This window comes from Microtus oregoni, unplaced genomic scaffold, assembly GCF_018167655.1.
Source record: "Microtus oregoni isolate MIOR12 unplaced genomic scaffold, Mior012 000004F_ref0000308, whole genome shotgun sequence".
NCBI lineage: Eukaryota > Metazoa > Chordata > Mammalia > Rodentia > Cricetidae > Microtus > Microtus oregoni.
This window is the reverse complement of record NW_024543063.1, coordinates 34,051,120-34,075,173: the sequence shown is the minus strand read 5'-3', so window position 1 is coordinate 34,075,173 and position 24,054 is coordinate 34,051,120. Positions and strand designations below refer to the sequence as shown.

Genomic DNA, 24,054 nt, shown 5'->3' with positions numbered 1-24,054 from the left:
TCCACCCCAGACCTTTTGTTTTGTTTTGTTTTGTTTGTTTGTACAGAGTTTTTCTTTGTAGCCCTGGCTGTCCTAGAATTAGCTCTGTAGATCAGGCTGGCCTTGAATTCAGAGATCTGCCTGTCTCTGCCTCCCAAGTGCTGGGGTTAAAGGCATGTAACCACTGCCCAGCTTGGAAAGATTTTAATAGTGTGTGTTCACATGTTTGGGTCAATTAGACTCTGTCAGCAGACTGGCCTCAAAGGCACAGCAGTCAATTCTCCTGCCCTAGCCTCCCAAGGGCTGAGGTTACATGAACCAGCTTCTATGCTCAAATTTAGTTTTTATTTTAAAATACACTTAAAAAAAAAATCCCAAGGCTATTTAGGAGAAAATCAAGGGGTCTCAGAGTAAAACCCTAGTCAGGCAACAGCTGCACAGGTGACTCTGGGAGCTGTGCCCAGATGCCCGCATCCCGTCCCAGGCATACAGCAGTAGGTTCTGGAGAAGAGCAAGGTCGGCCACCCAGGAAGAAGAGGGCTGCAGGAGGGTGAGAACTGTGGACGGGTTACTTTATTTCATATAAAATCACACTGAGGAATTGAAAAGTCAAGTATACTCAGCTTGGGTTCACCGCCACAGACTCCACACTGGAGGGTGACACCACCAGAGCCTGCATGACCAGACACATGTGCAAATGAATGCAGAGACAATCCGAGGCCACGCTGTCCCTCTGCAGTGACTCGGGCCCCACAGTTTGCTCACTGCATTAGGGCTAGGCTCGCAGGCCCCTGGGGTTCACCTCAGTAGCATAGGAGCCCAGATGAGGGCAGGGCAAAAGCGACTGACACCAAAACCAGTCATGGTGTCACAGGGACAGAAAGGCAGCTGGTCCCAACAGGGAAACACTGGTGTCTCTGCATGGGAGCGGACTCACAGGCAGTCCCCAGCCTCTGTCAGACCGCTCTCACTCAGCAGCAAAGGAACAACCTAGAAGTTTAAGGCAAGTCCCCTGAGGGGAGCTGTGTGTGTACTGACGTAATTCTAAGCCCGCACCAAGGGTCCACTCTGACTGCAGTGCCATGGGTAGAGAAAGGAAGTCATCACGTCACTGCTCTGACGCTCGGGCACCAGGCTGTCTCCCCCTGCAGCACCTGCCCAAAGGGGGCCAAGGCGGCTTGCTTCTCTCATGCTGAGATCCCCATGGCCCCTCCCCCACAGTGTTGGGCCTCAGCACAGGGCACCCACCACCTTCCCTGTAGAGGGACTGTTGCATGCTGTTAGTTTGGCTGGAACAACAAAACCTCAGCTCCACACCCTCAAACACTAAACTTTCAATGAAATAAAAGCAGGAGGCCGGGCCCAAGCACAGGCATGCCTGTTCTTTGGATCTGGACACTGTATGATACATTCATAGAAGGCCAGCAAGGGCCAGCAGTGCGTCCCACTTCCCTGAAACACTGGAGTCTGAAAGACAGTTTGTCTACCACACACATGCCTGAACAACACTGCTGATTCTGACACATGCGCACACGCACGCACACACACAGACACACACAGATGAGCACATACAGACTTGCTGGAAGGGTCAAAGGATGCCTATTCCTGGACAGCAGGGAGTGTTCTGGAAGCAATCTTCACTGTTCAGTGCTAGGTGTCGGAGCCCTCCAAGTCGCAAAGTCTCTGTGGAAACCCTTCTGGTAAGGAGTGTGCTGGGTATGGGCCAGCAGGACTCCCAGCAGCTGCTGCGCTGGCTTTCTTCATGATGGAGAAGCAGCTCTGCCTATGGGATGGATGCTCATGGCCCACATGACATCCCAAGTGTCAGGATGGTGACAGAATGGCCTCCTAGGGCTGCATGCTTCTCCTGGCAGTACACACAAAAACTGACAAGTGCCTGTGGCCCTAAGTCCATGAAGCTGCTCATGGCCCCGTCAGCTGGCCAGCTCCATCTGCCCACAAGGCTGCTGTGCTTGCAGGCTGGTGAGCATCAACTGTCTGCAGACATTCCTGCCCTGAAGGCTCATACAGAGAACTCGGGGCCCCCTTTCCTAGCCCTCATTTGCAGTCGCCTGAATCGGAAGCCAACAAAGGGGTTCATCCAGAGGAGGGAGGGGGGGCCCCCGAAGACAGACTTCATCCCTTCCCACCGCAGCCTTCGTTCCCACGTAGGCTTCTCGCTCTTCAGCCTCTCGATCTCCTGGAAGCAGAAGGAGAAGCCACAGTAGCAGTGAGGAGAGACGCACAGACAGCCCGCTGCTGCACGCAGCTATACAGGGCTACACACAAGTCTGTCGCCAGACCTCCCAAGCCTGTGTGGAGCTGGGCACTGTCCAGTGCTCCTCCCAGTCTCACGCACAGCCAGGCTGCAGCCATCTGCATGGACCGGTCTCAAAGTCAGCCTGGGGGTGGCTCTTCACAGGAGCAGTGACCCTCTACATGAGTCCGATACTTTGCTAGAATTCCCACTCAATCCCATATTTAGGCAGCACCTACTCCAGGCCTGCAAGGGCAGGAGGGTAGTTGAGTTCCTGAGACTCAGAGCCTCCTTGGCTTTACTGACTAAATCAAGCCAGGGCCCAGAAACAACACTGCGCTAATGGAGGGAGCACCAAACACAGGCCATGGGGTCCTGTGGGGTCCAAGGCTGTCTGAGACCCCAAATCAGACCCCACCCCCCGCAGACACAGAACAAGACTCACAGTTTCGTCATTGCATATCGAGTGGATCTGGGTGCCAAACATGACTGCGGTGAACGTGAAGAACAAGAGGCCCTCAAGGCACAGGAAGACCAACAGGATTACAGTTATGGGAGGTGAGAAGTCGCTGCACTCTGGGGACAAGAGTGAGGTGGTCAGCATGCCACAAGCACCCTACACCACAGGGGGCCCTACACTCATGCACCCCTGGCACCTGCAGCAGGTTTCCTGGAAGGAATGTGGTACCACTGTACAAGACCCACTTGAGCTCCCCAAGAAGCTGGCACACAGCCTGCCCGGCACACAGCCTGCCCACCCCCTCCAGCCAGCAATCTCAGTCCACCCTCCCTGAAGCTCTTGCTGCACTGGGGATTGTACACAAAGCTTTACAAACACCACGTAAGCATTCTAGCACTGACTTACACCCCCAGCTCTCTCTATGAGATAAGGACTCACTAAGTTGCCTGGCTGGCCTTGAACTTATTGGTTTCCTTGAGGTACAAGTCTGGCCCAAAAGGTCACTCTTGTGTTTACACTGTGTGCCCACTTGGGAGTTTCTACACTCGAGGCATACTGTCACAGGAGTGTAGCCCCTTGTGCCCTTCTTCAGCTGCCAGTCTGAACTACAGCTGTCTGGAAACCCCATCAGGCTACCCCAAGCCAGCCGTGAACAGTGACCAACTAAGCTAGCCAGAAAGCAAACACAGGGCTGATGGAACAGTGGCAATCCTGTCCTCGTCTAGTCTCAAAAGTCCACAAGTAGCTAAGATAATTTACCAGAAACTTGTCATGCCATGAGGAGGAATCCAATAACGAAGGGTCAGCAATTAAGAATAGCAGGGTGAAACTAACACATTAAACGCCAGCCTGTTTTCTAGGTATAATGGCTTATACCTGTTATCCCAACGCCCACAAAGCTGAGGTAAAAGAATCATCTCTGAGTTCAAGGCCAACCTGGGACACAAAGTTAGACCCTATTTCAAAGAAACCAAATCAAACAAACAGAACTAACTACAACAAACAAAACTCAGGTAATTATGACTAAGGCTTTCCGTCCCATCCAGGAGCCTGACTTTCCCTTGAGAACCCCTCGCCCCCGCCACTACAGTGCTTTCAGGAATGACCCCCAGAGCCTCAGTTACCTGTCCACTGTCCTCGGACGCAGGAGATAAACTGAAGCCCACAGAGAATCAGAGCGTGGACTGAAGACAGAGCTATGTACATCTAGGAGGGAGACGGGTTAGCTGTTTTAACAATTGGTCATCCTATAAGCAGAGGCTAGCTCTCTCTCTCTCTCACACGCACGCACGCACGCGTGCACACACACACACCCCACCCCTGATGGGGGAAAGGTAGCATGGAAGAGTGAATTATAGTTGCTAGAAGCTGATCCAAGACCACAGTGGATCAAGTCCAACAGCTGCATGGCAAAATAAGTAGGGGAAATGAGTTCTATGTGTGAAGGTCCAGTGTACGACAATGGCAACCGAGAGGGACAGACAAATCCACAACCAGCAGGTGATGTAAAAGTAGCACACAGTCACCCCTGGACTGTGCTCTGCATGGGCCAACACAGTCATCAGCTCTGGGGAGGTGGGGAGCCAGGCTAAATACCCCTCCCCCAACTCTAGCAGATTCAATTTCGGAACATCCAGTCCAATCCCATATCCATAAAACGTCTGCACTCACAGTGAAGAGCACGAAGAATCTCTGGTTCTTTTCTCCCACGCAGTTGTTCACCCACGGGCAGTGGTGGTCCATCTTCCGGATGCACCTCTTGCAGATGCTGCGAAGGAGAGTGCACTGCTCAGTGCCTTGTGTGCTGGGGAACCCAGTGACAGCAGACAGACTCCAAGGAGGGAGAAGCTGGGGACACCTGTGACAAGTCTCAAACTGGCTGGCCTCGCACCATGACTATTCCTCTGTTTAAGCCTCCCAAGTGCTAGGATTACAAGCGTGGGTTGTGCCTTTTCCTACACTGTCCCACATGCCTGGCTTTGCTGCCAGTTGAGCTTTTGAAACAGCCTACATCACTGACTGCATCCTGTGAGCATTGTGACAGCAATAGTCGGCTCCCTGGTCTCTGTAACTACGCCACTCTGTTAGATGCAGTTTCTTTGCATGTCCCCCCAGTGCACATCCCAATCTAACAGCTTCCAAAACATTCCCAGATCATCTCCAATGGACTGGAGGAGGAAGTTCCCTGCCATGGAAGTTCACCCACTTTAAATGCACAATGGAGTGACTCCTGCACGTGCAGAACTGTGAGGTGACCGCCCCAAAAAGGAACTCACGCTCATAGCCAGTCCCCCCAGCCCAAGGCCTGGCACATTTGTTTGCTTCCTGGCCTAGCTGGGAAGATATACCTCTTCCCATACTTGCTCCACAGCCAACAGGGACAAAGCCCTCTTGTGTTGCTTTTCACACTGCAGACCACTGATGGCCCTGCTCATCTTTATTTGTTCCCCCTGGGAAATCCCAACCCATTAGAAGAAGACACTCGAATGGGAGATTACACTCCACCTTTGTGCACACACAGGGACTCAGTCCAAAGACAGGCAGAGAAGTCTAACAGATTTCCAGGAATAGAGAAGTAGCCCAAGTTCATCCTGCACACCAGATATCAGCACCCTCAAGGAACTGCAGCCTGTCTAAAACCAAGTCCTGGCACAGCAGGACAAATGACAGATTGCAGAAAAGGCCAGCAGACGGAGCCCAAGAAAGGCTGATGCTCAAATGCACGTCTGCAGGCTGGACTGTTGACAGACAGTATGTCTACAGGAGCCTGCATCTAGTCTGCCACGCATGAAGGGCAGCAACCATACAGAGGCCTGTTTTTCCAGCTACAAAATTTATGTGCCAGCCATGGCAACCAGGCCAGGAAACACGCGGACACCATGTCATCCTCTGGCTGTTGTGCGCTTGTCTCCTGCAGCAGGGAAGGGACCTGAAGTCTGCAACATCTGCAAACTCCCACAGGACTCCAGGTGCTGCCTGGGTGCTGGACCCGGGCTGGGCTCCGCTGAGAGCACAGGCTATACCTGCAGTGGTGGGCACGCTCCGGCTTGATGCAGCAGCACTTGGGGCACTTGTAGATCACCTCGCCAGGCTTCAGCTGCAAGCTCTCCATGTACTCCTTCGTGGCGTTGCCCTTGGGGACAGCGCCCTGTACACACAGATTGAATTTAGGTTGAGTGAAAAGAAGGCAGAACAATGAAACAAGGCTCACACCCATAATCCTAGCCCTTGAGAGGCAGAGGCAGGAGGATTGCCACTAGTCTAAGGCCAGTCTAATTGACACAGTGAGTTCCAGGCCAGCTAGGGCCTCGCAGGGCTACCTTCTCTTAACCATTCTGGCTCCCTCCCCTACAAAAACATCAGTAAAACATGCCCATAATCCCAGCACTGAGGAGGGAGATACAGGATAGCTGAGTTTGAACCCAGCCTGGGCTGTATAGTAGGACCCTGTTTTAGGAAAACAAAGGCTTCTGAAGCCCTAGGTGTACTAACTTTAAGGAAGTGAGCTAGTATGGCCAGAGGCTCACAAGCACAGCAGGCCATGGCAGTCTACGACACAGCTCTGTTTCCATGGATAGGCTAGCTGAGGCCACTGTGATTCAGACAGGAGAGAAAGCAAAGGGTATGCTGTGGATCTCAACATGGCAGGGAGGCAGCCTTGTCTCTACCTTAGACGGCAATGTAAGCTTACAACAGTGGGTCTCAATTTTCCTAATGCTAGGAACCTAATGTCCCTCATGTTGTGGTGACCCCTAACCTTAATACTTCCTTTCATTTCATTAAAATGAAAACTGTACATTAAAAAAGAACTGTAATTTTATTATTGTTATGAATCGTAACCAATCAGGATATCTGATATGTGACCCAAAGGGGTCACTACCCCTACGTTGAGACCACTGGTTTACAAGGAGCTGCACAGCCAGCACTCCTCTCTTGTCACCTTCCTGGGTGGAAACTGGCAGACACAAGCATAAGTCACTCTACATGCAAGGGTCCCTGTCCCAGGGTCACAGTTAGTGCTGGAAAGAAGCTGAGAACTCTATTGTAAGGAACACGCATGGCTCATACACCTGCAGTGTGGTGGCTGCCTGTGGGGACTGCTCCCACATGGCCTTCCGATTGCCCTTGCCAGAAGGAAGTCCCAGCCATCTCCCCTGGCTTTGGGGTGACCACAAAAAAGGTGTGTCAAAGTTCTGAGAGGAAGCAGTCCTTGCCCTGGAAGCTCTGAACTGAGCCTTCATGGCATCAGGAACTGAGGAACTGAAGAACAGGACTGCCTCCACTCGGAAGCCAACACACTCTTCATGTTCGCTGCATATCTGTGTCAATGCTGTGAGCTGCTCCTTGACAGCATCAAGACAGAATCCTTGGATGCTTCAAGCCTGAGACGCTGTGTACTCACCGGGTCAGTGAGCATGGTCCTTAGGTGGGACGACAGTGCGAGCACCGCCAAGCAGTTGAAGATGACGCCATTCACCACAGAGTACCAGAAGTCTTTGGAAGGCAGCAGCATGACGAAAGTCACCACGAAGTCTGCATAGACGACGAGAAGCCATGTCATAACAGCACAGACCATGCCACAGCCATCACGGATGAACCACACCCTGTCTGCCATGTCAGCCTCAGAGGACGAGGAGGACGCAGAATCATAATTGTCATTGTCGGTCAGGAGAGGATGATGCTCGATGTCCCGGAGCCTGTGTCCTGATGGCTGCATGATTCCCTGACACAGCCTGTAGAGGGGGTGAGAGCTGGTGAGGCTCCTGGGCAAAAACATGCACACACTTAAACATGATAAGCAACATGTGCAAAGTCAGCTCAAATACGCGGAGCAGTAAAGAGCCCAAGTACCAAACTAGCTGAGGGCTCCATCTCTGCCTTTTTCACCTCATGTCCTGCTGTGTGAGACCCAAGGGGTCTCAGTGTGGGGTTTGCCTGCGCACACAAACTGTCACCACCACAGAGATACGAAAGGCACCAGCTGTACAGAATCACAGCATCCAGCACAGCATAGAGGAACCCGTTGGACACCACTGTCCCCAATGACTTGACCTGTCTGTGCTCTAGACAGGGTTTTCACCTCCTCAACACAGATGTCACCAAGGCATAGGGAAAGAAGCACAGGCAAAGGATGTTCCGTCCTCCCCTTCCTAGAGGCTCACCAGGCTGAATTTGCACTTCCCTCCACCGCTTCAGCGTCCTCCTCCCCAGGTTACAGAGGAAGGTGTGCGGCGGCTTTTGTGGACAGCTCCTGTTCTTGCCTCTCAGTTCCTCAATCACATGCAGCTTCTAGCATATGATTTTAACCTTCCTAACGTCCCCTCTGTTTATGACTCCATTCTTTCTTTCCAGACTTTCCCCGTACTTCCCGTGGCCTCCAACTAACTGCCAAGAGCAGATAGGTCAGAGCAGCTAAAGAATTGGACTCTTAGCAGGAACTGCTCTGCCTGCGGTGCCTGCCCTGCCCAGCCAGTCCTCCTGTTATCATGTTTGCTAAGGGTGGAAACACTCGTGACAAGCACAGTGAGGGGAGGGAGAGTCCGACTGTGTCCTGGCCCTGGTACATGGAAGGGAAATGCTGGTGGGCACCAAGGTGAACCTGCCCCCTCCAGAGCAGCACTGAGGTGGGCAAAAGGGGGGTGGTGCTCTTGAGGCTCCACCAACCAGCAGCATGGCTTTTTAAGTCTGGACATACATTTTTTTTTCTTAATTATAAGTGGAACACACTTGCCAATGGGTGTCCCCATTTGCAGAGTACATAACTTCAACACGCAGCACAGACCAGGGCAAGAAGAGACCCCATTGTTTCCAAAGCCAGAGAAGAAGGAGAGCAAAAGAGTTTCATGGGGACATCTACGCGGGCCAGAGCTGCCCTCCTCAGGCCCACATGTAGCTTTCCTGGGCAGGCTCCTATGAGCCACACCTTGCTTCTCTCACCTATAAACACCCTGCACAGCTCCTCCTTCCTGGACCCTGTACCTAGGGTCTCAGAGTCTCAGGCATCACCAGCTGAGCCTGGTTCGGAGAGACCAACAAGAAGCTGGGTGGCTCTGCCTCATCTGAGCTCTCAGGATGTCCACCAGCCAGCTTCCACCCACCTACCTCTCCTGCTACCTGCCCGACATCAGCATGTGGAGACAGAGGACACCTGCACACAGCAAGAGCTGTCTGCTCGAAGGAAGATGTGACAGGAAAGGCCCCTCGCAGATCCAACACACTCCTGTGAGTGCCACTGTCTCTCCACCCCACCCCCACCGCTTTTAAGACATGATTTCACTGTACATCCCTGGCTGGCCTGGAACTGGCCACAGAGACTTGACTTGCCTCAGTCCCACAGAGATATAAGCCTGCCTCTGCCTCCAAGTGCTGGGATTGAAGGCAGTGTACCACCATACCCAGCTAATTTCCAATTCTGTCAACAAACTGTAACTGGGCCAGGAACATCAAGGCCTCCAGCTGAAGGATTCTACAGGCCAGGACCCCTTGGTTTTCTGGTTTCCTCTGCAACACATGCTCTGTAAGGTACAGCCTGGTTAACACAGAGAGACAAGAGGTTCTTGGGTCAGAATTCCATGTTTACAGTCTGAGCTCTTCTTGGACGGCAGGGTGCTGCAAGTCACACAGGGGCACAGCCACTACTGAGTGGTACCAGCCCTGCTGTGCTTCCTGGCTTAGGTCCCATGAGAGCCTCCAGGGCATTGAGTGCTCTGCTCTTCCTGGGGTACAGGTGGCAGGGATATCCATATAAGAATGACACCCCCAGAGAGCTGTGATAGAACATCAGGCTGGCGGTATATAACATGAGTTGCATACCTGCAAAATCCATGGGCACCAAAGAAGGAAAACATCCCAAGATCCAGGCATCACTTCATTTCCTTTTTTCTCTTCTTTTCTCTGATACGATGTTTCATGCAGCCCAGGTTGTCCTGGAACTCCTGACCCTCCAGCCTCTACCCACCAAATGCTGGGATGACAAGCATGTGCTGCCATGCTTGGACAAATCTGAAAGAATGCGGTCACTGAACACAGCAGGACCGCAGCTGTCTGTGAACGTGCTCCACCCAAGTCACGTGTCCACTGTATCAGTGCCATGGCAGAGGATGTCTGTGAGTGTGCCCCACCCAAGTCACCGCGTCCACTGCAGCTGTCTGAGTGTACCCCACCCAAGTCACCGTGTCCACTGCAGCTGTGAGTGTGCCCCACCCAAGTCACCGTGTCCACTGCAGCTGTGAGTGTGCCCCACCCAAGTCACCGTGTCCACTGCAGCTGTCTGTGAGTGTGCCCCACCCAAGTCACCGCGTCCACTGCAGCTGTGAGTGTGCCCCACCCAAGTCACCGTGTCCACTGTAGCAGTCTGTGAGTGTGCCCCACCCAAGTCACCGCGTCCACTGTAGCAGTCTGTGAGTGTGCCCCACCCAAGTCACTGCGTCCACTGTAGCAGTCTGTGAGTGTGCCCCACCCAAGTCACCGCATCCACTGTAGCAGTCTGTGAGTGTGCCCCACCCAAGTCACCGCGTCCACTGCAGCTGTCTGAGTGTGCCCCACCCAAGTCACCGCGTCCACTGCAGCAGTGCCATGGGAAAGGGGGAAAGGCATGAGGAAACCACTCCAGACACAGAACAAGGCTAGCACCGAGAAATGGGATGCGGGGCCACATGACCCACCAAGAGCCATGCCCCAACAACAAACACTACAGTCTGCTGGTGCCACACTCAGATTCCTGGAAGAACCCTGACAACACTGGTGTCAGTGAGCACCATCTTCCAGCTCTACCAAGCTAATGGGGTTTATCTGCCCCTGAGCCAATCATCTTCCATCTCCACCAAGCTAATGGGGTTTATCTGCCCCTGAGAGCCTATTCCCCACAAAGAAGCTCTTTGTCCCTGCTATGAGTAAAACACTGACTCCTCCTGGACACTACCATTAATATCCCAGATCTCCATTAGCCCTGGGGATAGCCACGCTGGTGGCTCTTCCTCTTGTCTTGTGGTTCAGGTCAAAGGCAGATAGGTGGAAAGGAAGGCCTCAGCCTGCAGCTGCCTCTGGGCTTGACCACAGGCACATCCTTACCTGTCCCACAATCAATCCGTAGCTGCATCAGCTAGGGAGGGACACTGTACTCTAAGTCAAGAGTCATAACGAACTGGACTGGTGGCTGTCGTAATCCCAGCTGTGACAAGAGGATGGTAAGTCTGAAGTCAGTCTTAGCTAGAGTGAGACCTGTCACACACATACCAGCTGCAGACTCACCTTACAAATTGCTTCTAAGCATCATGGGAACACTTGTGCCTTTTTTTCAGTACTGTAAGGCGCATGCTGTCCTGTGTGATGTGGCCTGCAAGACAATAAACTCAATGACAGGTTACTTGCTTTATGACAGAGCAGGGCACAGCACAGTCTGTGAACCTGAGATGTCACACACACAGCCTACAGCAGCACTGAGGCTCTGCACTTGGGACTGTCCAAAATCATGAAATCATTGGGCTTCTGACTTCTAATCATTAGCAAATTAACCATGGAAACAAAATTATTGATTTTATTATTTATGTTTTTGAGATAAGGTATTATAAGTTGTCCAGGCTGCCCTCCAACTCATGGGCTCAAACCTTTAAGCCACAGGACCCAGCAGTTAAGACTAGGGCACACACTACAGCCAACAATAACTTACTTTAGTCTCTTTTACCCTCCTCATGTTAGATACAAATCCAGATGCCTAAATCCTTCAAGAAAGCTCCAGGAGCCAGGTATGGTGGCACATGTTTCTGGTCCTAGCACTTGGGGAGGCAGAGGCAGGCAAATCTTTATAAGTCTGAAGTCTACACTGTGAGACTCAGGAGAGACTCTGTCTCAAAGGCACAGAAAGAAAGAAAGAAAGAATGGAGGAAGGGAAAGAGAGAGGGAGGTAAGAAGGGAGGAAAAGACAGACAGACACGCTCCAGGGACAGGCAGGCCACAGCTGGCTCACCTTTATGCCCTGCAGTACCTGTTGTCTCAGCAGAGAAGAAGTTACAGGATGGGCGAGAGTGTGACTAAGAGGGAGCAGTTATAGCTCCAGGCCCTGCAGAGCAGCCAAAAGAAGGTGCTAGACCTGAGTGAGGGCAACCTGCAGATGGAGTCGCAGGAGACAGGCGGGGAGAGGCAAATTCATACAGGGAGAAAACAATGAACGCACAACAACACCGACAAGTCTCACGAATTCCCAGCGAGTGAAAGAGCACGGACAGAGGGGCCAGACAAACAAACAGGCTTCTGAGGAAACTGGAGCAGGTTCCAGCAAGAGGATGGCTACCTTCTAGCTGAAGCAAGGGACATGGGTACATGGATTTACCAAAGCAAGATTCACTAAGTAGCCCACTGTGGTGGCACACGGCTGTAACCCCAGCACTCAGGACTGCCTCAAGTCTGAGGTCGGCCTGGGCTACGTTGTGAGACTATGCTTTAACAATTCACTAAGTTGTTTTAAACAGATGAAGGATACACTTTAAAAACATGTTTCCCTATGCATCTGTGAGGCTTCCATGAGAACAGGAGCCGGGGTAAAATGCCAGCCCAGGAACTGGGGCAGAGCTGGAGGAAAAAGCTTCAGTAGACGCCACATCCTGATCAGTGCATTTGTGAGCCAAGGCTACCTTCCATTTACTCTGGTCTGTGGCTGCAGGCTCTGTGGTCATGTGGACATAAGCAGAAGGAACTCAAGAATTAGTATCTGTCCATGTTCGATTTCTCTAAGAATCAGGGATGTGGCATCTAACACCGTTATGCCCTGAGTGCCTGCCTGGGACCCTGATCTCACACTGAGTTGATGGCTGAGAAAGTTCCTGGCTGCCATGGTCACATACCACCAGTGCCCTACATACAGACACAGAAAGCAGACTTCTTCAGCAGACAGAGACACCTCATCACCTGGGGCTGGGCACCCAAGAGCCAGGCATTTAAAAACAACAACAAAAACCAAATCAAGACCAGAGCTTCATCCACAGGGTTCCCATACTTGCAAGGTGGGGCTGAGCCTCCCAAACAATGTATTGAAAGATTCCAAAAAGAGTAGACAGTGATACTTCCTTCTGGCTGGGAACTAGGGTGAGGAGCAAGAAAGATGACTGGCCACACGCAACCCCTGGACAAGTACCCTCAGCGTGGCAAATGAGCAGCCTGTGTGACTGGCATAGAGGCTGTGAAAAGTGCTTCTAAGCGCAGGTCACTGTAGTGCACAGGCCTGAGTGGAGAACTGGCCTCTCACGTCATGCTCATCACCCATGCACATGAATCCATTATTTTCTCCTCCAATTACTAAGTCTAAAAAACTACTAACCTTGAAGAAAATACAGACACATCCAACAAAAGCCAAGTATCAACACATTGGCAAGGTCTGTTTACTGCAAGTAAACAGCCTTATTTAACCTTTCTAGAAGGGTCTTTTAAAATACTTAGTCACACTAAGACACCTCCGGGAACACTGCAGGTCACAAAGGTTGCAAGTGGAGAGCACAGACACGGAAGCAGGGCAGTAGGAGGATGGAAGGCACCCCTGGGCTTTCCCCTCAGCAGCCACTCCTGCCCACAGGTCTCCAACTGGGGAGCACCCAAGACAGGGCTTGACTTCTTTTTTTAAATTTTTATTTATTTTCTTTATGTTTTGGTTATTAAAGGCAGGGTTTCTATGTGTAACAGCCCTTACTGTCTCAGAACTTGCTTTGTAGACCAGGCTAGCCTCTAACTCACAAAGATCTGCCTGCCTCTGCCTCCGGAGTGCTGGGATTAAAGACGTGTGCCACTACTGCCTAGCTAGGGTCCTGACTTCTTTACTTCCACGCTCTCTGAGGTGATGTCTTGGGGAATCACAGGCCCAGGGAGTTGGAAAGAGGAACTGAATCTAGAAAATACCCATACTGGAGACATCATTGCCTAATCAACTGACTACTAGCACATTCTCCTGCAGGAGGGTGGGAGCAGAACCTCCACTGTTAAAAGCTCACCCCTTTCCATTTCAATACACACTACACCATCTAGCCACCAAGGTCAAATGCTAAGAACTCACCTTCACTGGCCTCTTCCTCCAGTTCCCACATCTAAGCCACGAGCAATTGCTGGGGTCTTGACCTCCAGAACCGCCCCCAACCTGACCACATCTCCACCTCCCCTGCCCACCTAGATCCTGGCACTGTGCACTCAGCTTGCCTCCAACCAGTTCCCTTGTAGACTCAGTGCCTCTATTTACCTGACTGACATGCCCACTTGCACTCAGTGCAACCCTTCGCGGACTGGGCCAGGTCGGTTTCGTACTCTCCTGTGCACACACCCTCCACAGGCTGCAGTCACAGTCACCCAGAGTGGGTACACATCCCCTCTGGCTGGCTTCTCCCTTGTTGCTTGTTTCCCACATCCTCACCAGGGTGGCTCTTGAGCATAATCTCTATACTGCCCAACACTGGGTGAGTGAAATGGAAAAGCAAGGTGTACACTGCATGTTGTTGGATTGGTTGGGGGATGGGAACAGGGAAGATGCTTGAGGCTGGGAGAAAAAGTGGGGCAGGGAGGGTGCTCGAGGCAGACAGTGTTGATGCAGCTCACTAAACACAGAGAGCTGCTGCTAAATGAGGAGCCAAGTCTTAGAGATGAGTGATTCGAATACACCCTGTGAATATGGGGACGGGGCTACTCTGCCTCCACTGTGTTCTTCTGCTGGCATACACTCCCTCCAGAGCCCAGGGTTGAGAAAGAGCACTCTAAGGAACAGCAGAAATCTGAAAATTCAAAACATCTCGATGACACTTAGAAAGTTTGTCTCCAGGGAGATTGACACTTCTCTAGCTGGGGCCCCTCCCCGCTGTGCTCTAAGCATCGAGCCTGACTTCTTCAAACAGCCAAGATTTCCTCAGAGGCTTTCAACGTCATGCATAATGAATCTGCTCTCCTATATGCCAGAGGACACGACTACTTATGGCTCTGGCCCATGTCTGTCACTACCCCTCCATGATGTCCGTGAAGATAGTCCTCATCCTATGGAACTCAAGCCTCTGGGCATCTCTGCATTAGTTGGCTAGTTAGGAGGTTCAAAGGCCACTGAGGACAGACCCACCCTTCACAATCAGCAACTTGGGAAACCAGGAGCTGAAGCTGCAGGACTCAGATCTAGTAGGATGGGATCTGAGTTGTTATCACTGGCCCTGGGTGGAGACAGGACTTTCTGAACTGCCAGAAAGATCCTAGGATTTCTACCTAGCTTCCTGGTAAAGATTGAAGATGAACCTTGCCTGTCCCTTAAGGATTAATCCACTGGCCTGTCAATCACCTGCACAGGAAGGCACCTCTCAGGAAAGCTGTGTGTCCCAGAGACTTTAGGAGCATAGCATGAAAGCCTGCCTAAACATGTGGGACAGCGTGACCAGCTCTCTGGTCATTGTCACACTGCATTTCCCTCCATAATGGCACTATAATATGTCTCATCTGAATTCTTTCCCCAGAGATGACAAGGAGCCCAGAGCAAGATCTCAATTATAACTCAAAATCTCAGTTCCATTCCCCAAATCCATCTGGTCCCTATTCCTCCACGACTGCTTTACTGAACTCTCCTTCAGATTTGTCAAGGCTCAGTCCTTCCACTTCTCCCACAAGGTACTCCTCTGGGCTTCTGCTCCTTCCTCCAATTAAAATTCACAGTCATTCTCTCTGCCTAGCATGAGTGTTCATTCACTGATTTTCATTCACCATCTTCAAGCCATGATTGAATACAGTATTTTTAAATGACCAGGTGCTGTGCCAGTAAGACATAGTACACAGTCTGGACGTCATTCAAGAAGCAGCAGAATTCTATGACATGTTTACAGGAATGGAGTTCAGCAGTAAGCAGGGCTTGGAGCAGCAAGACAAGTCTTTGCAGACAGCAGCAAAAACGGAGCACAGGGAACCAAGAAGCCAGACCAAGACCTGCTGTGTTGCTCAGGCTAGCTCAAACTCCTGGGCCCAGGCAATCCTGTCTCAGGCTCTGGAGCCAAGACAACAGTCACACTACCACACCCTACTCCAGAGACTTTTTTAGATAGAAGGGAGCTGGAATTGACAGCTCTCCCACTGACCTTTGCCTCCTCCATGATTTAGAAGGGCAGCCATTAGTTATAAAGCAAAGAGCTACATTTTCAAGTAGGAAGAGTTAAAACAAAAACCTAACAATGTGATGTCCTGTGAGGCTCTGGCTGTCACAGGGTCCATCCAACTGGAAGGAAGGCTGCCCACTGCTCCACTAACCAATCATACCCCTCATCAGAGGAGGCCTGGGTTAGCAATGTCATCCAGCAATATCAGGGAGCCGGGGACCACAGAGGAGGGTAGATGCTGATATTTGAGACTTCCCTGGGTTCCATTCTTTTCTCTTGGCTAACTTTAATTTGCAGCCTTTCCTATAATAAACCAACTGAGCATTATCTCCCTCAGCGAGCTGAGTCCTTCCTATGAACCATGACCAAGTGGGTGGTTTTGGAAAACACTACCCCAACGTGCAGTGTGTAAAGGCAGGGCTGTTCCCCTAAATTTTGTAACTCAGCAATATTCACAGTGGACTTAAACTCTCCTCAGCTGTTACTCCCACGGTAAGGTGTCAGTGTTCACCCTGCCCTTGAGATGAGTTTTGATTTTCTTTAGAAAGTGTGTACAGGCTGGAGAGACGGCTCAGTGGTAAGAGCACATGCTACTCTTGCAGAGGACTTGAGCTCAGTTCCCAACACCCACCATTAGTCACTCACAACTGCCTGTAACTCCAGCTCCATGGTATCTGATGCTCTCTTCTGGCCTCTGCAGGCACCTGCATGCACACATGGGGTAGATACACACACCACGCATGCACGCACATAAAATAAATTGTTTTAAAAACATGTCACTTTTATGATCAAAGAGTTACTTTTAAGAAATGTCCCTCAAAAGCTACCTTTAGAAAATTATCACATGCCAGGCAGTAGTGGCGCACACCTTTAATCCCAGTGCTCGGGAGGCAGAGGCAGGCGGATCTCTGTGAGACGGGTCAGCCTGGTCTACAGAGCAAGAGCCAGGACAGCCTGTCTCGGGGAAAAACAAACAAACAAACAAAAGAAAACCATCCCATGTCGTTGCCCAGTGGGGACTGAAGCTAGGCGTGCTGGAGTGGACAGCAAAACCACGTCCACTGCACTGCAGACGTTACTTTAGTAGGGACTAACTTCTAGTCTCATTCCCTCGGGTTATTATTGTTATCATGTTGTTTTACATCACTCAAGTTCAAGCAAGCAAGTAATAATTTCATTAAGAATATAAAATCCCGTCCATACTTTTGACTTGTCAAAATCACTCTTAAAGCTTCACATAGACTTTTGGACCAAGGGCCATTCCCGTAACACTAATATTTTTCCATCATGCTTTGTTTTGCTTGAGGTAGACCCAAACTTTTGATCCTCTCATCTCTGCCTCTAAGTCTTGGATGCTGGGGGCTACACATGCCTACTTTTCCATTCTTGGAAAGGACTTGGCTTTAAGGCAGGACAATTAGCAGGGCTACAGAGTTCTAATTTGAGTTTTTATTTTTGTTTTTCGAGAGAGGGTTTCTCTGTGTAGCCATGGCTGTCCTAGAACTCGCTCGTACACCAGACTGGCCTCAGACTCATAGAGATCCGCCTGCCTCTGCCTCTCAAGTGCCAGGACTAAAGGTGAGCGCCCACTATGTCCAGCTGAAGAGTTCTAATTTGACACCTGAGTCAATGGTAGGGAACAAATTCCGAGGGAAATTTCCTCTTCACTCACTGTTGTCCTCTCCTGCTCTCAATTCAGAAGCCAGTGACTCTACAAAGTACACAACCCAAGTTCCATACCTCCAGCCTGTCTATCTTATGCAACCTTCAAAAAATGAAATTTTGTTCACACTCCCATTAGCCCATTTTGTAAAATACCCCAAGAGCCTTCCATGCCAACCAATTCTGTGGCAAGTGCAAGTTTAACAAGGTATCTTTTAAAAGCATAACTTTAGGTAAGTGAGAGTTGTAAACAACATAGGAAATATCATTGTCCTGAGGCGCAGCTGGGAAAGATGTGGGAAGGAATGGAGATGACCCGCTGTCCGAGCCAGTAAAATAAGCACAAATGCAGTCAACAAGAGGACTGAGAAGGAGACTGTAGCTTGGGTTTGGGCTGCGCCAAACACAACTGTGAAAGCCGCTATAGAGGCCTCAGCTGCGGCTTTCATTACTCCAGTTTAATTGCCACAATAAACTGGTTGTTCACGAGCTAATAAAATGCGCCTATTTAATAGCTAGAGGGGACTTAGTTCTAGAAGTGATGACAGCGCAGAAGAGTTGAACCTTATTACCCTGAAAGCTAGCCTGTTTGTCCTAGATGCCCTTCCCGGGTAACTACTCCCTTAACACCATGGACAGGGGCTGGGGGGGGGGGGGGACCTACAAAGAATGAGAGCCCCGTTAAAGGGGGGAGGGATAGGATTGGAGAAGACAGACGTGCGACGAAGCATGCCTACGAAAACTTAACAGCTCACTGACGGGTGACAGGACTTTATGACAACTCTGACATTAGCCACGGAGAACACTGGGCTCCGGAGCGGGGTGTCGCACCCAAGGTCAGGAGAAAGGCTGCGGGTGCAAACCGGGTCCGATTTGCGGGATCGGCAAAGAAGGGAGGAGACCCCCAAGGGGACTGCGGCGAGGAAGCCGCGGGGAACAGCCTGGGGTCGAGGTCCGAGCGCCGTACGCACTGCACTCACCCGAGGCCCGGGCGGGGTCGCCCAGTGCGGCGGCTCCTCGCGGCCGGCGGCTGCAGCGGCGCGGGTGGCGACGCATCATGCGACCGCGCTCATGGCCGGGCCGGGTGGACCCGGATCCGCTCGGTTCCGCTCGGCTCGGTCCGGCCGGGCCGGTATACCGGAGGCAGCAGCCCAGCAGAAGCGGGAGCCCAACGCCACGGCCTGGACAGCGGAGTGGAACGACCCCGGAACTGGACACGGCGAGGTCAAGGCGCAGCTTCTGCGTACTTCCGGCCGCGACACCCGGGGCTTCCGGGAGAAGGTTCGTGAGGACACTGGCGGTTTCTCCCGCTACCGATCTTCCAAAAACCTAGCTGTTCTTGGAGAAGAGACAGCACTTACGACAAGACTGCTGAACCAAGATCTCCGAGAAAGGTGTCCCGGAAGAGAAAAGCCGGCGCCTACGGGCCGCCGCGAGGGCCACGCTGCGTCGCAATTCGTGCGACTTCGCGTGAAAACGTTTCCCATGGCATCATAGATCTAGCAAGTGGAGACTCAGATCCTCTCTCAAGACTGGCCTGTGCCAGGTGGAGGATGGAGAACTACAGAGATGGAGGACGAACACACGGGAGTGTAAACCGCTGACCCAGAGGGCGTTTGGGTGCCCGTGGAAGTGCCCTGGACTGGGGACGGTGCGCCTGGGTTCGGGCCTGCACAGCTCCACGCTCTGGTTGCTGGAGCATCGTTGCAACCCCTTCCTGATGACGGCCCTGAGATTTGCAGAGGTAGAAACGTGTGTTTTATCCCCTTGGGTCCCCTGACAGACTTGGCACCGTTTGTTACACAGTTTGTTCAGGGCACAGAAGTGTTTGGTAGTTAAACTGGTGGGATGTGCTCTAAGATTGGAAAAGGCTATAATGAAAGCGCAGGGATCTAGCCCATCTTCGCGGAGTTTCCCGTCCCCGCGTCCAGAAATTGTCATTCGAGCCTGACTTTTGGAAGTAAGGGTGCATTAAGTTAACTTCCCCAAAAGTACAGCGTTTAAGGCTAGGCGCACATCTACATCCCAGCACTAGTAAGACTGGGGCAGGAGGATCCTGAGTTTGAGACCATTCTAGACTACGTAGTAATGCCATCTCGAAAAAAAAATGCATAGTTTCGTTCAAGTTTTTATGGTTATATCTTTTTAAAATTTAACTTTATTTTTATGTCTATGGGTATTTCGCCTCCGTTTATATCTGTGCACCACATGCATTCAGTGCTTGAGGAGGCCAGAAGAGGGCATTAGAAACCCTAGAACTGGCGTTAACCATTTGAATTGCCTTATGGGTGCTAGGAAATCAAACCCAGATCTTCTGGAAGGGCAACCAGTGCTCTTAACAGACTAGCTGGTTTCTCCAGCCCCCTTTATGGTTTTATCTTGTACATCTGTATATTCAAGATGATGCCCAGCTTTCAGTCAACTCTTGCTCGGCCTGCCCTGTGTAGCAATTTCCTCAGTGGAGATCATTTGCTCTTAGAGGGAAAGGAAGATTCAGGAAACTCACAAGACCTAGGAAGCCCCCCAGATCATATAGGCAGTACACTGTTGCTGGCCAGAGGAGACTTTCTGGAGCCTTGCAGGCTGTGTCAGGGGCTCCAGTGAGGCAGCCTTCCACCGTGTTTTCCCATGCTAGGGTGAACGTTTCAGTGTAGGTGCCACCTCAGTCACCCGTACCCCTGTAAGTAACCCATCACGCATGCACTTGTTGGTAACCCCAGTGAACTCATCAGTTCACTGAAAGGGACTTGAATAGAAAGACAGGGACATCAAGGGACATGGGAAAGGAAAGAACCCCACCCCCACCCCACCCCCCGCCCTGGGGTCTAGTTGAACTTTCCTGTTGACTGAGAGTCAAGAAACATCAGCGTGATTGATAAAGCCAACACTGCCTACAGAGATGGTGTGCTTTCCTTCAGACAACGCAGACAGGATGTGAAAAACAGGAAATAAACTGTGCACACTCATGGCTGGGTTGTTTGTGACCGTGACCTTAAATATCCAGCCTAGCTGAATAACAAAAGCTTGAGCACGCTTGCACGCACACATACACATACGCACATGAGATTAAAATATAATTAACCTTGGAGCTGGCTGGAGAGATGGCTTAGTGTTAATAGCACTGGCTGCTTTTGCAGAAGACCTAGGTTTGGTCCCAGCACTCATATGACAGCTCACAAACCGTCTGTACTCCAGTTCAGGGAGTTTGACACCGCCTTCTGACCTTTGAGGGCACATGGTACACACACACACACACACACACACACACATGCATCCAAAACACTCATATACATAAAAATAAATGTTTAAAAAGTTACCAACTCATATATTTTACTTAACATTTACGGTGTTTGTCTATGTTTTTTGAGGTAGGATCTCACGTAGCACAGGCTAACCTCAAACTTCCCGTGAAGCCTTGGGTTCCCTCCCCAGTACTGTAGAAGCCTGGGAATGGTGGTGGTTGTGATGGCTCATGCCTGTAATTCCTTCACTTGGAAAGTGAAGGTGAGAGGAGCTGAAGTTCCAGGTCATCTCAACCCTTTACTAAATTTTAACCTTTTCTTAATCTTGAAACTTTGTAAACTATATCTTTTGAGGAATATAACTTAAAAGACTGAAGGTTTATAAGTGTGGCCATTGTGGAGACACCTAAGCATGATTTTCTGGAGAAGCCCGCACACCTGTCCTGAGATTGTGTACTATGCTTCTCTTCTGTGACTGTCTCAATACTTAATAAACTCACTAATTTGACTTGTGTTTGGCTCATCCTGAAATTCTTTCCCACAGCCAAGTCTAGGATCCTTGCGTTGAAAGCCCCAAACAGGAAGGGAACCTGGGGCTGCTGGTGGCTGTTGGATTGTGTCTCCCCACAGCCACCGACAGAGTCATTTCTTTGGTCTGGGGTTGGTGCACTATCTAGATGAACAGATGCTTGTTCATGTCTGGCCAGGAAAAGTCATGCAGTGGCTCAGAGGCGAATCTAGAAGACAGACGGGCAGTGTGCAGTGGCTCAGAGGCGAATCTAGAAGGCAGACGGGCAGTGTGCAGTGGCTCAGAGATGAATCTAGAAGACAGACAGGCAGTTTGCAGTGGCTCAGAGGTGAATCTAGAAGGCAGACACATGTAGGTCATCAGGAATGCCAAGATGGTCTGCTTAATAAACAGAAAATGGCTTTCAGGGGAGGGAGAAGTCAGCTAAACTTGTACATAACAGATTCATCTTTCTGTCTGATGTCCGTGGCCAAGAAACATTGGCAGCCAGTAATGTGGCTCCCTAACATAATCCCAGCGCTTAGGATACAGAATGAAACCCTATCTAAGAAGAGCCACAGAATATGTAAGAAATGATAAGAATCATTGCACTAACAGTCTTTAGTTACAGAGAACTTAAAGACAGGACTTCACAGAACCAGGGACCCAGTAAGGAATGCCAGACAGGCCTACTGCTTTCCTAAGATACTTCAGAGAAATCAGAACATGTCACCCCAAAATGCACCTCTAACTCCAAGTGAGCCAAAAGTTATGGGAAAGCTTTCTCTGCCTCCCCAGCTCTGACTGGAGACTTCAGCCTCCTTCACCCAGGAGAGGGCAAAGGAGCATCCTGTGAAATGCTGAGAATATAATTGACCTGCTAGATCCGCTGCCGCGAACCCTAAACCTGCTTCATCCTGCTCTTGGCAGATGTATTCTTGGTTGACAGTGTTAGAGGGGCTGGATTTGAAGCCTTTCATGGGCTTCCTCCATGTGTCCAGTGAAGTGTATGGAGGTAAATGCCTGCCTGTTTTTCTCCTGGCAGTCTGTCTTTGTTCCAGGGCTCCAGTCCAGAGTTTAGGGGGAAGAAGGAAAGGGCGTTTTCCTCCCCCGTGTGCCCACCCTTTGGATCCATTACCAAGTCTTTCACAAGAAAAGGGAGAGTGACAGGCCCCTCCTCTTGGTCCTGTGAGCCACTCTGAAAGCCAGGAACCTCTGAAGTAAAAAACAATGTCCTCTTAGAAATGCCAGCAGGAAAGAGATGCAGTTTCTGGGGCAGGCTCCGTCAGCAAATGTTCTTCGAATCTGAACTAAGCTTTTTGTTTATTTATTTATTCTTTTTTGAGACAAGGTTTCTCTGGGTAGCCCTGGCTGTCCAGGAACTCTCTCTGTAGACCACATTGGCTTCAGACTCTGCTTTTAGAGTGCTGGGATTAAAGGTATGCACCATTACCGCAGGTCAGGTTTGTTGTCCACACCCTCACCAGCATCTATTTGTTGTCTTCGTTATTGCCATCTGGCTGGAGTGATGGACTCCCACTGCACTGGGCTTGAGTTTCTCAGATGGCTAATGAGGTTGGACATTTTCTTCATGTGCTTACTGGCATTAAAAAACCCCTTTAAGTGTTTTTGGCCCATGACTACATAATGGTTTTTACTGGGAGGGGCACGTGGGAGATGGAACCGAGGGGTTTACCCATGCTGGGCATGAGCTCTACCAAGCCCGTTAAAAAAATATATATTTGCATATCTTTGTGTAGCTCAGAGAACAGCTTGTGAGAGTTGGTCCTCTCCATCCACCACGTGGAACCCAGAGCTCGAACTCGGGTCATCAGGCTTGGCAGGAGGCACCTTCACCTTTGAGCCATCTCACCAGTCCGGAGCCTATTTTTAAATGAATCGTTGGAAATATAAGAAACCCAACAAAACAACTGGCAAAACACTTGAATAGGTTATCTCAGAAGAGACACTCCAAAACACACTGTTTCTCATTTGCATTAGTCAAACTCAGGCCACAGTGAAGTACTGGTCATGATCCCCCCAAAAAGGCTGCGATGAGAAACCGATTCAAGATCCCCCGCACTCTTTGCTGCCGGGACAAGACAGGACTTGATCAACTTCAGCGTATGCTCGCCTACAGTACTGCCCCGAAGAGCCTCACACTTGACAGAACCTACATGTTCCTGACGTACAGGGAAGATAAATGTGTACAGCAGAAATAGTCTGAAGTAATGAGAAGGAAAGCACACACAGGCGGCAGCGTAAGTCACAGAACACGGTGTTACATGGAGGCAAAGCACCAAGAATGCTTATTGCATTCCTGTCAAAACACACAAAAGTAGCCTCCGCCAAGCCAGGGCTGCTGTGCTCCACTCTCGGGGAGGTACAGGAAGCAGTGATAGTCTGCCTTGTGGCCTGGGTGCTTGCAGCAGGGTATTCTCTTGACGAGAACCCATCTCGCCATTAAGATTTGTATCCTCCTTAAGCAAGTGCTGGAGAGGCAGAGCCCCTAAGGCAGCACCCCAGGGAAGCAGAGATGTGTTCTGGAAAGCTGCCTGGGTTGTTGGACATTTTCCTCTTAGTTTGTGGGGATGAGTCTGTCAACAGCCAGATTAGGAAGGCCTGATGACTGAAACACCCCACCCCACCCCACAGTGTTGAGCAAGGCCCCAGAAGTCAAAACCCGAAGTGGGGCAATATGTTCCTCAAATCTTTTGTTTTGGGCACTTCACCTCACCTATGGGCAGAGCCTGCTAGGAGTGACCTAGGTGGTTGGTAGGTGGAGTGCTGGGTGAAACAGGAGCTTGGTGGGATGGTTGCTGGGTGGATCGGGTACTTGGTAGTATGGGTGC

General features: G+C 50.7%; 2 protein-coding genes across 4 annotated transcripts; one reads left to right on the top strand and one right to left on the bottom strand.

The window, feature by feature from the left end:
* Positions 1–534: 534 nt before the first annotated feature.
* Positions 535–18,570, bottom strand: Zdhhc7 (zinc finger DHHC-type palmitoyltransferase 7). 3 transcript variants are annotated; one of them, XM_041650140.1, is made up of 8 exons: positions 18,433–18,570; positions 10,947–11,031; positions 7,099–7,429; positions 5,720–5,844; positions 4,368–4,464; positions 3,821–3,902; positions 2,682–2,812; positions 535–2,179 (listed from the first exon to the last, which is right to left on the bottom strand). In XM_041650140.1, exons 3-8 carry the CDS (start codon positions 7,411–7,413, stop codon positions 2,003–2,005), a joined length of 927 nt encoding a protein of 308 aa, XP_041506074.1. In that variant the 5' UTR covers positions 7,414–7,429; positions 10,947–11,031; positions 18,433–18,570; the 3' UTR covers positions 535–2,002. The 3 variants fall into 3 exon arrangements, with proteins under 3 accessions (XP_041506074.1, XP_041506075.1, XP_041506072.1); XM_041650141.1 differs by lacking the exons at positions 10,947–11,031; positions 18,433–18,570 and adding an exon at positions 10,767–10,844; XM_041650138.1 differs by lacking the exons at positions 10,947–11,031; positions 18,433–18,570 and adding an exon at positions 9,510–9,530.
* On the top strand, positions 18,139–23,049 carry LOC121447095. The gene is made up of 2 exons (XM_041650142.1): positions 18,139–19,196; positions 22,963–23,049. Exon 1 carries the CDS (start codon positions 18,227–18,229, stop codon positions 18,947–18,949), a length of 723 nt encoding a protein of 240 aa, XP_041506076.1. The 5' UTR covers positions 18,139–18,226; the 3' UTR covers positions 18,950–19,196; positions 22,963–23,049.
* Positions 23,050–24,054: the final 1,005 nt, after the last annotated feature.

Excerpts from the sequence above, each read along its gene's own strand:
- Zdhhc7 (XM_041650140.1), bottom strand. The coding sequence starts at position 7,413 with ATGCAGCCATCAGGACACAGGCTCCGGGACATCGAGCATCATCCTCTC. Across the intron at positions 5,845-7,098 it reads GGACCATGCTCACTGACCCG|GGCGCTGTCCCCAAGGGCAA; the intron begins GTGAGTACACAG and ends CTGTGTGTACAG. Across the intron at positions 2,813-3,820 it reads CGTCCGAGGACAGTGGACAG|AGTGCAGCGACTTCTCACCT; the intron begins GTAACTGAGGCT and ends TCTTGTCCCCAG.
- LOC121447095 (XM_041650142.1), top strand. The coding sequence starts at position 18,227 with ATGACAACTCTGACATTAGCCACGGAGAACACTGGGCTCCGGAGCGGG.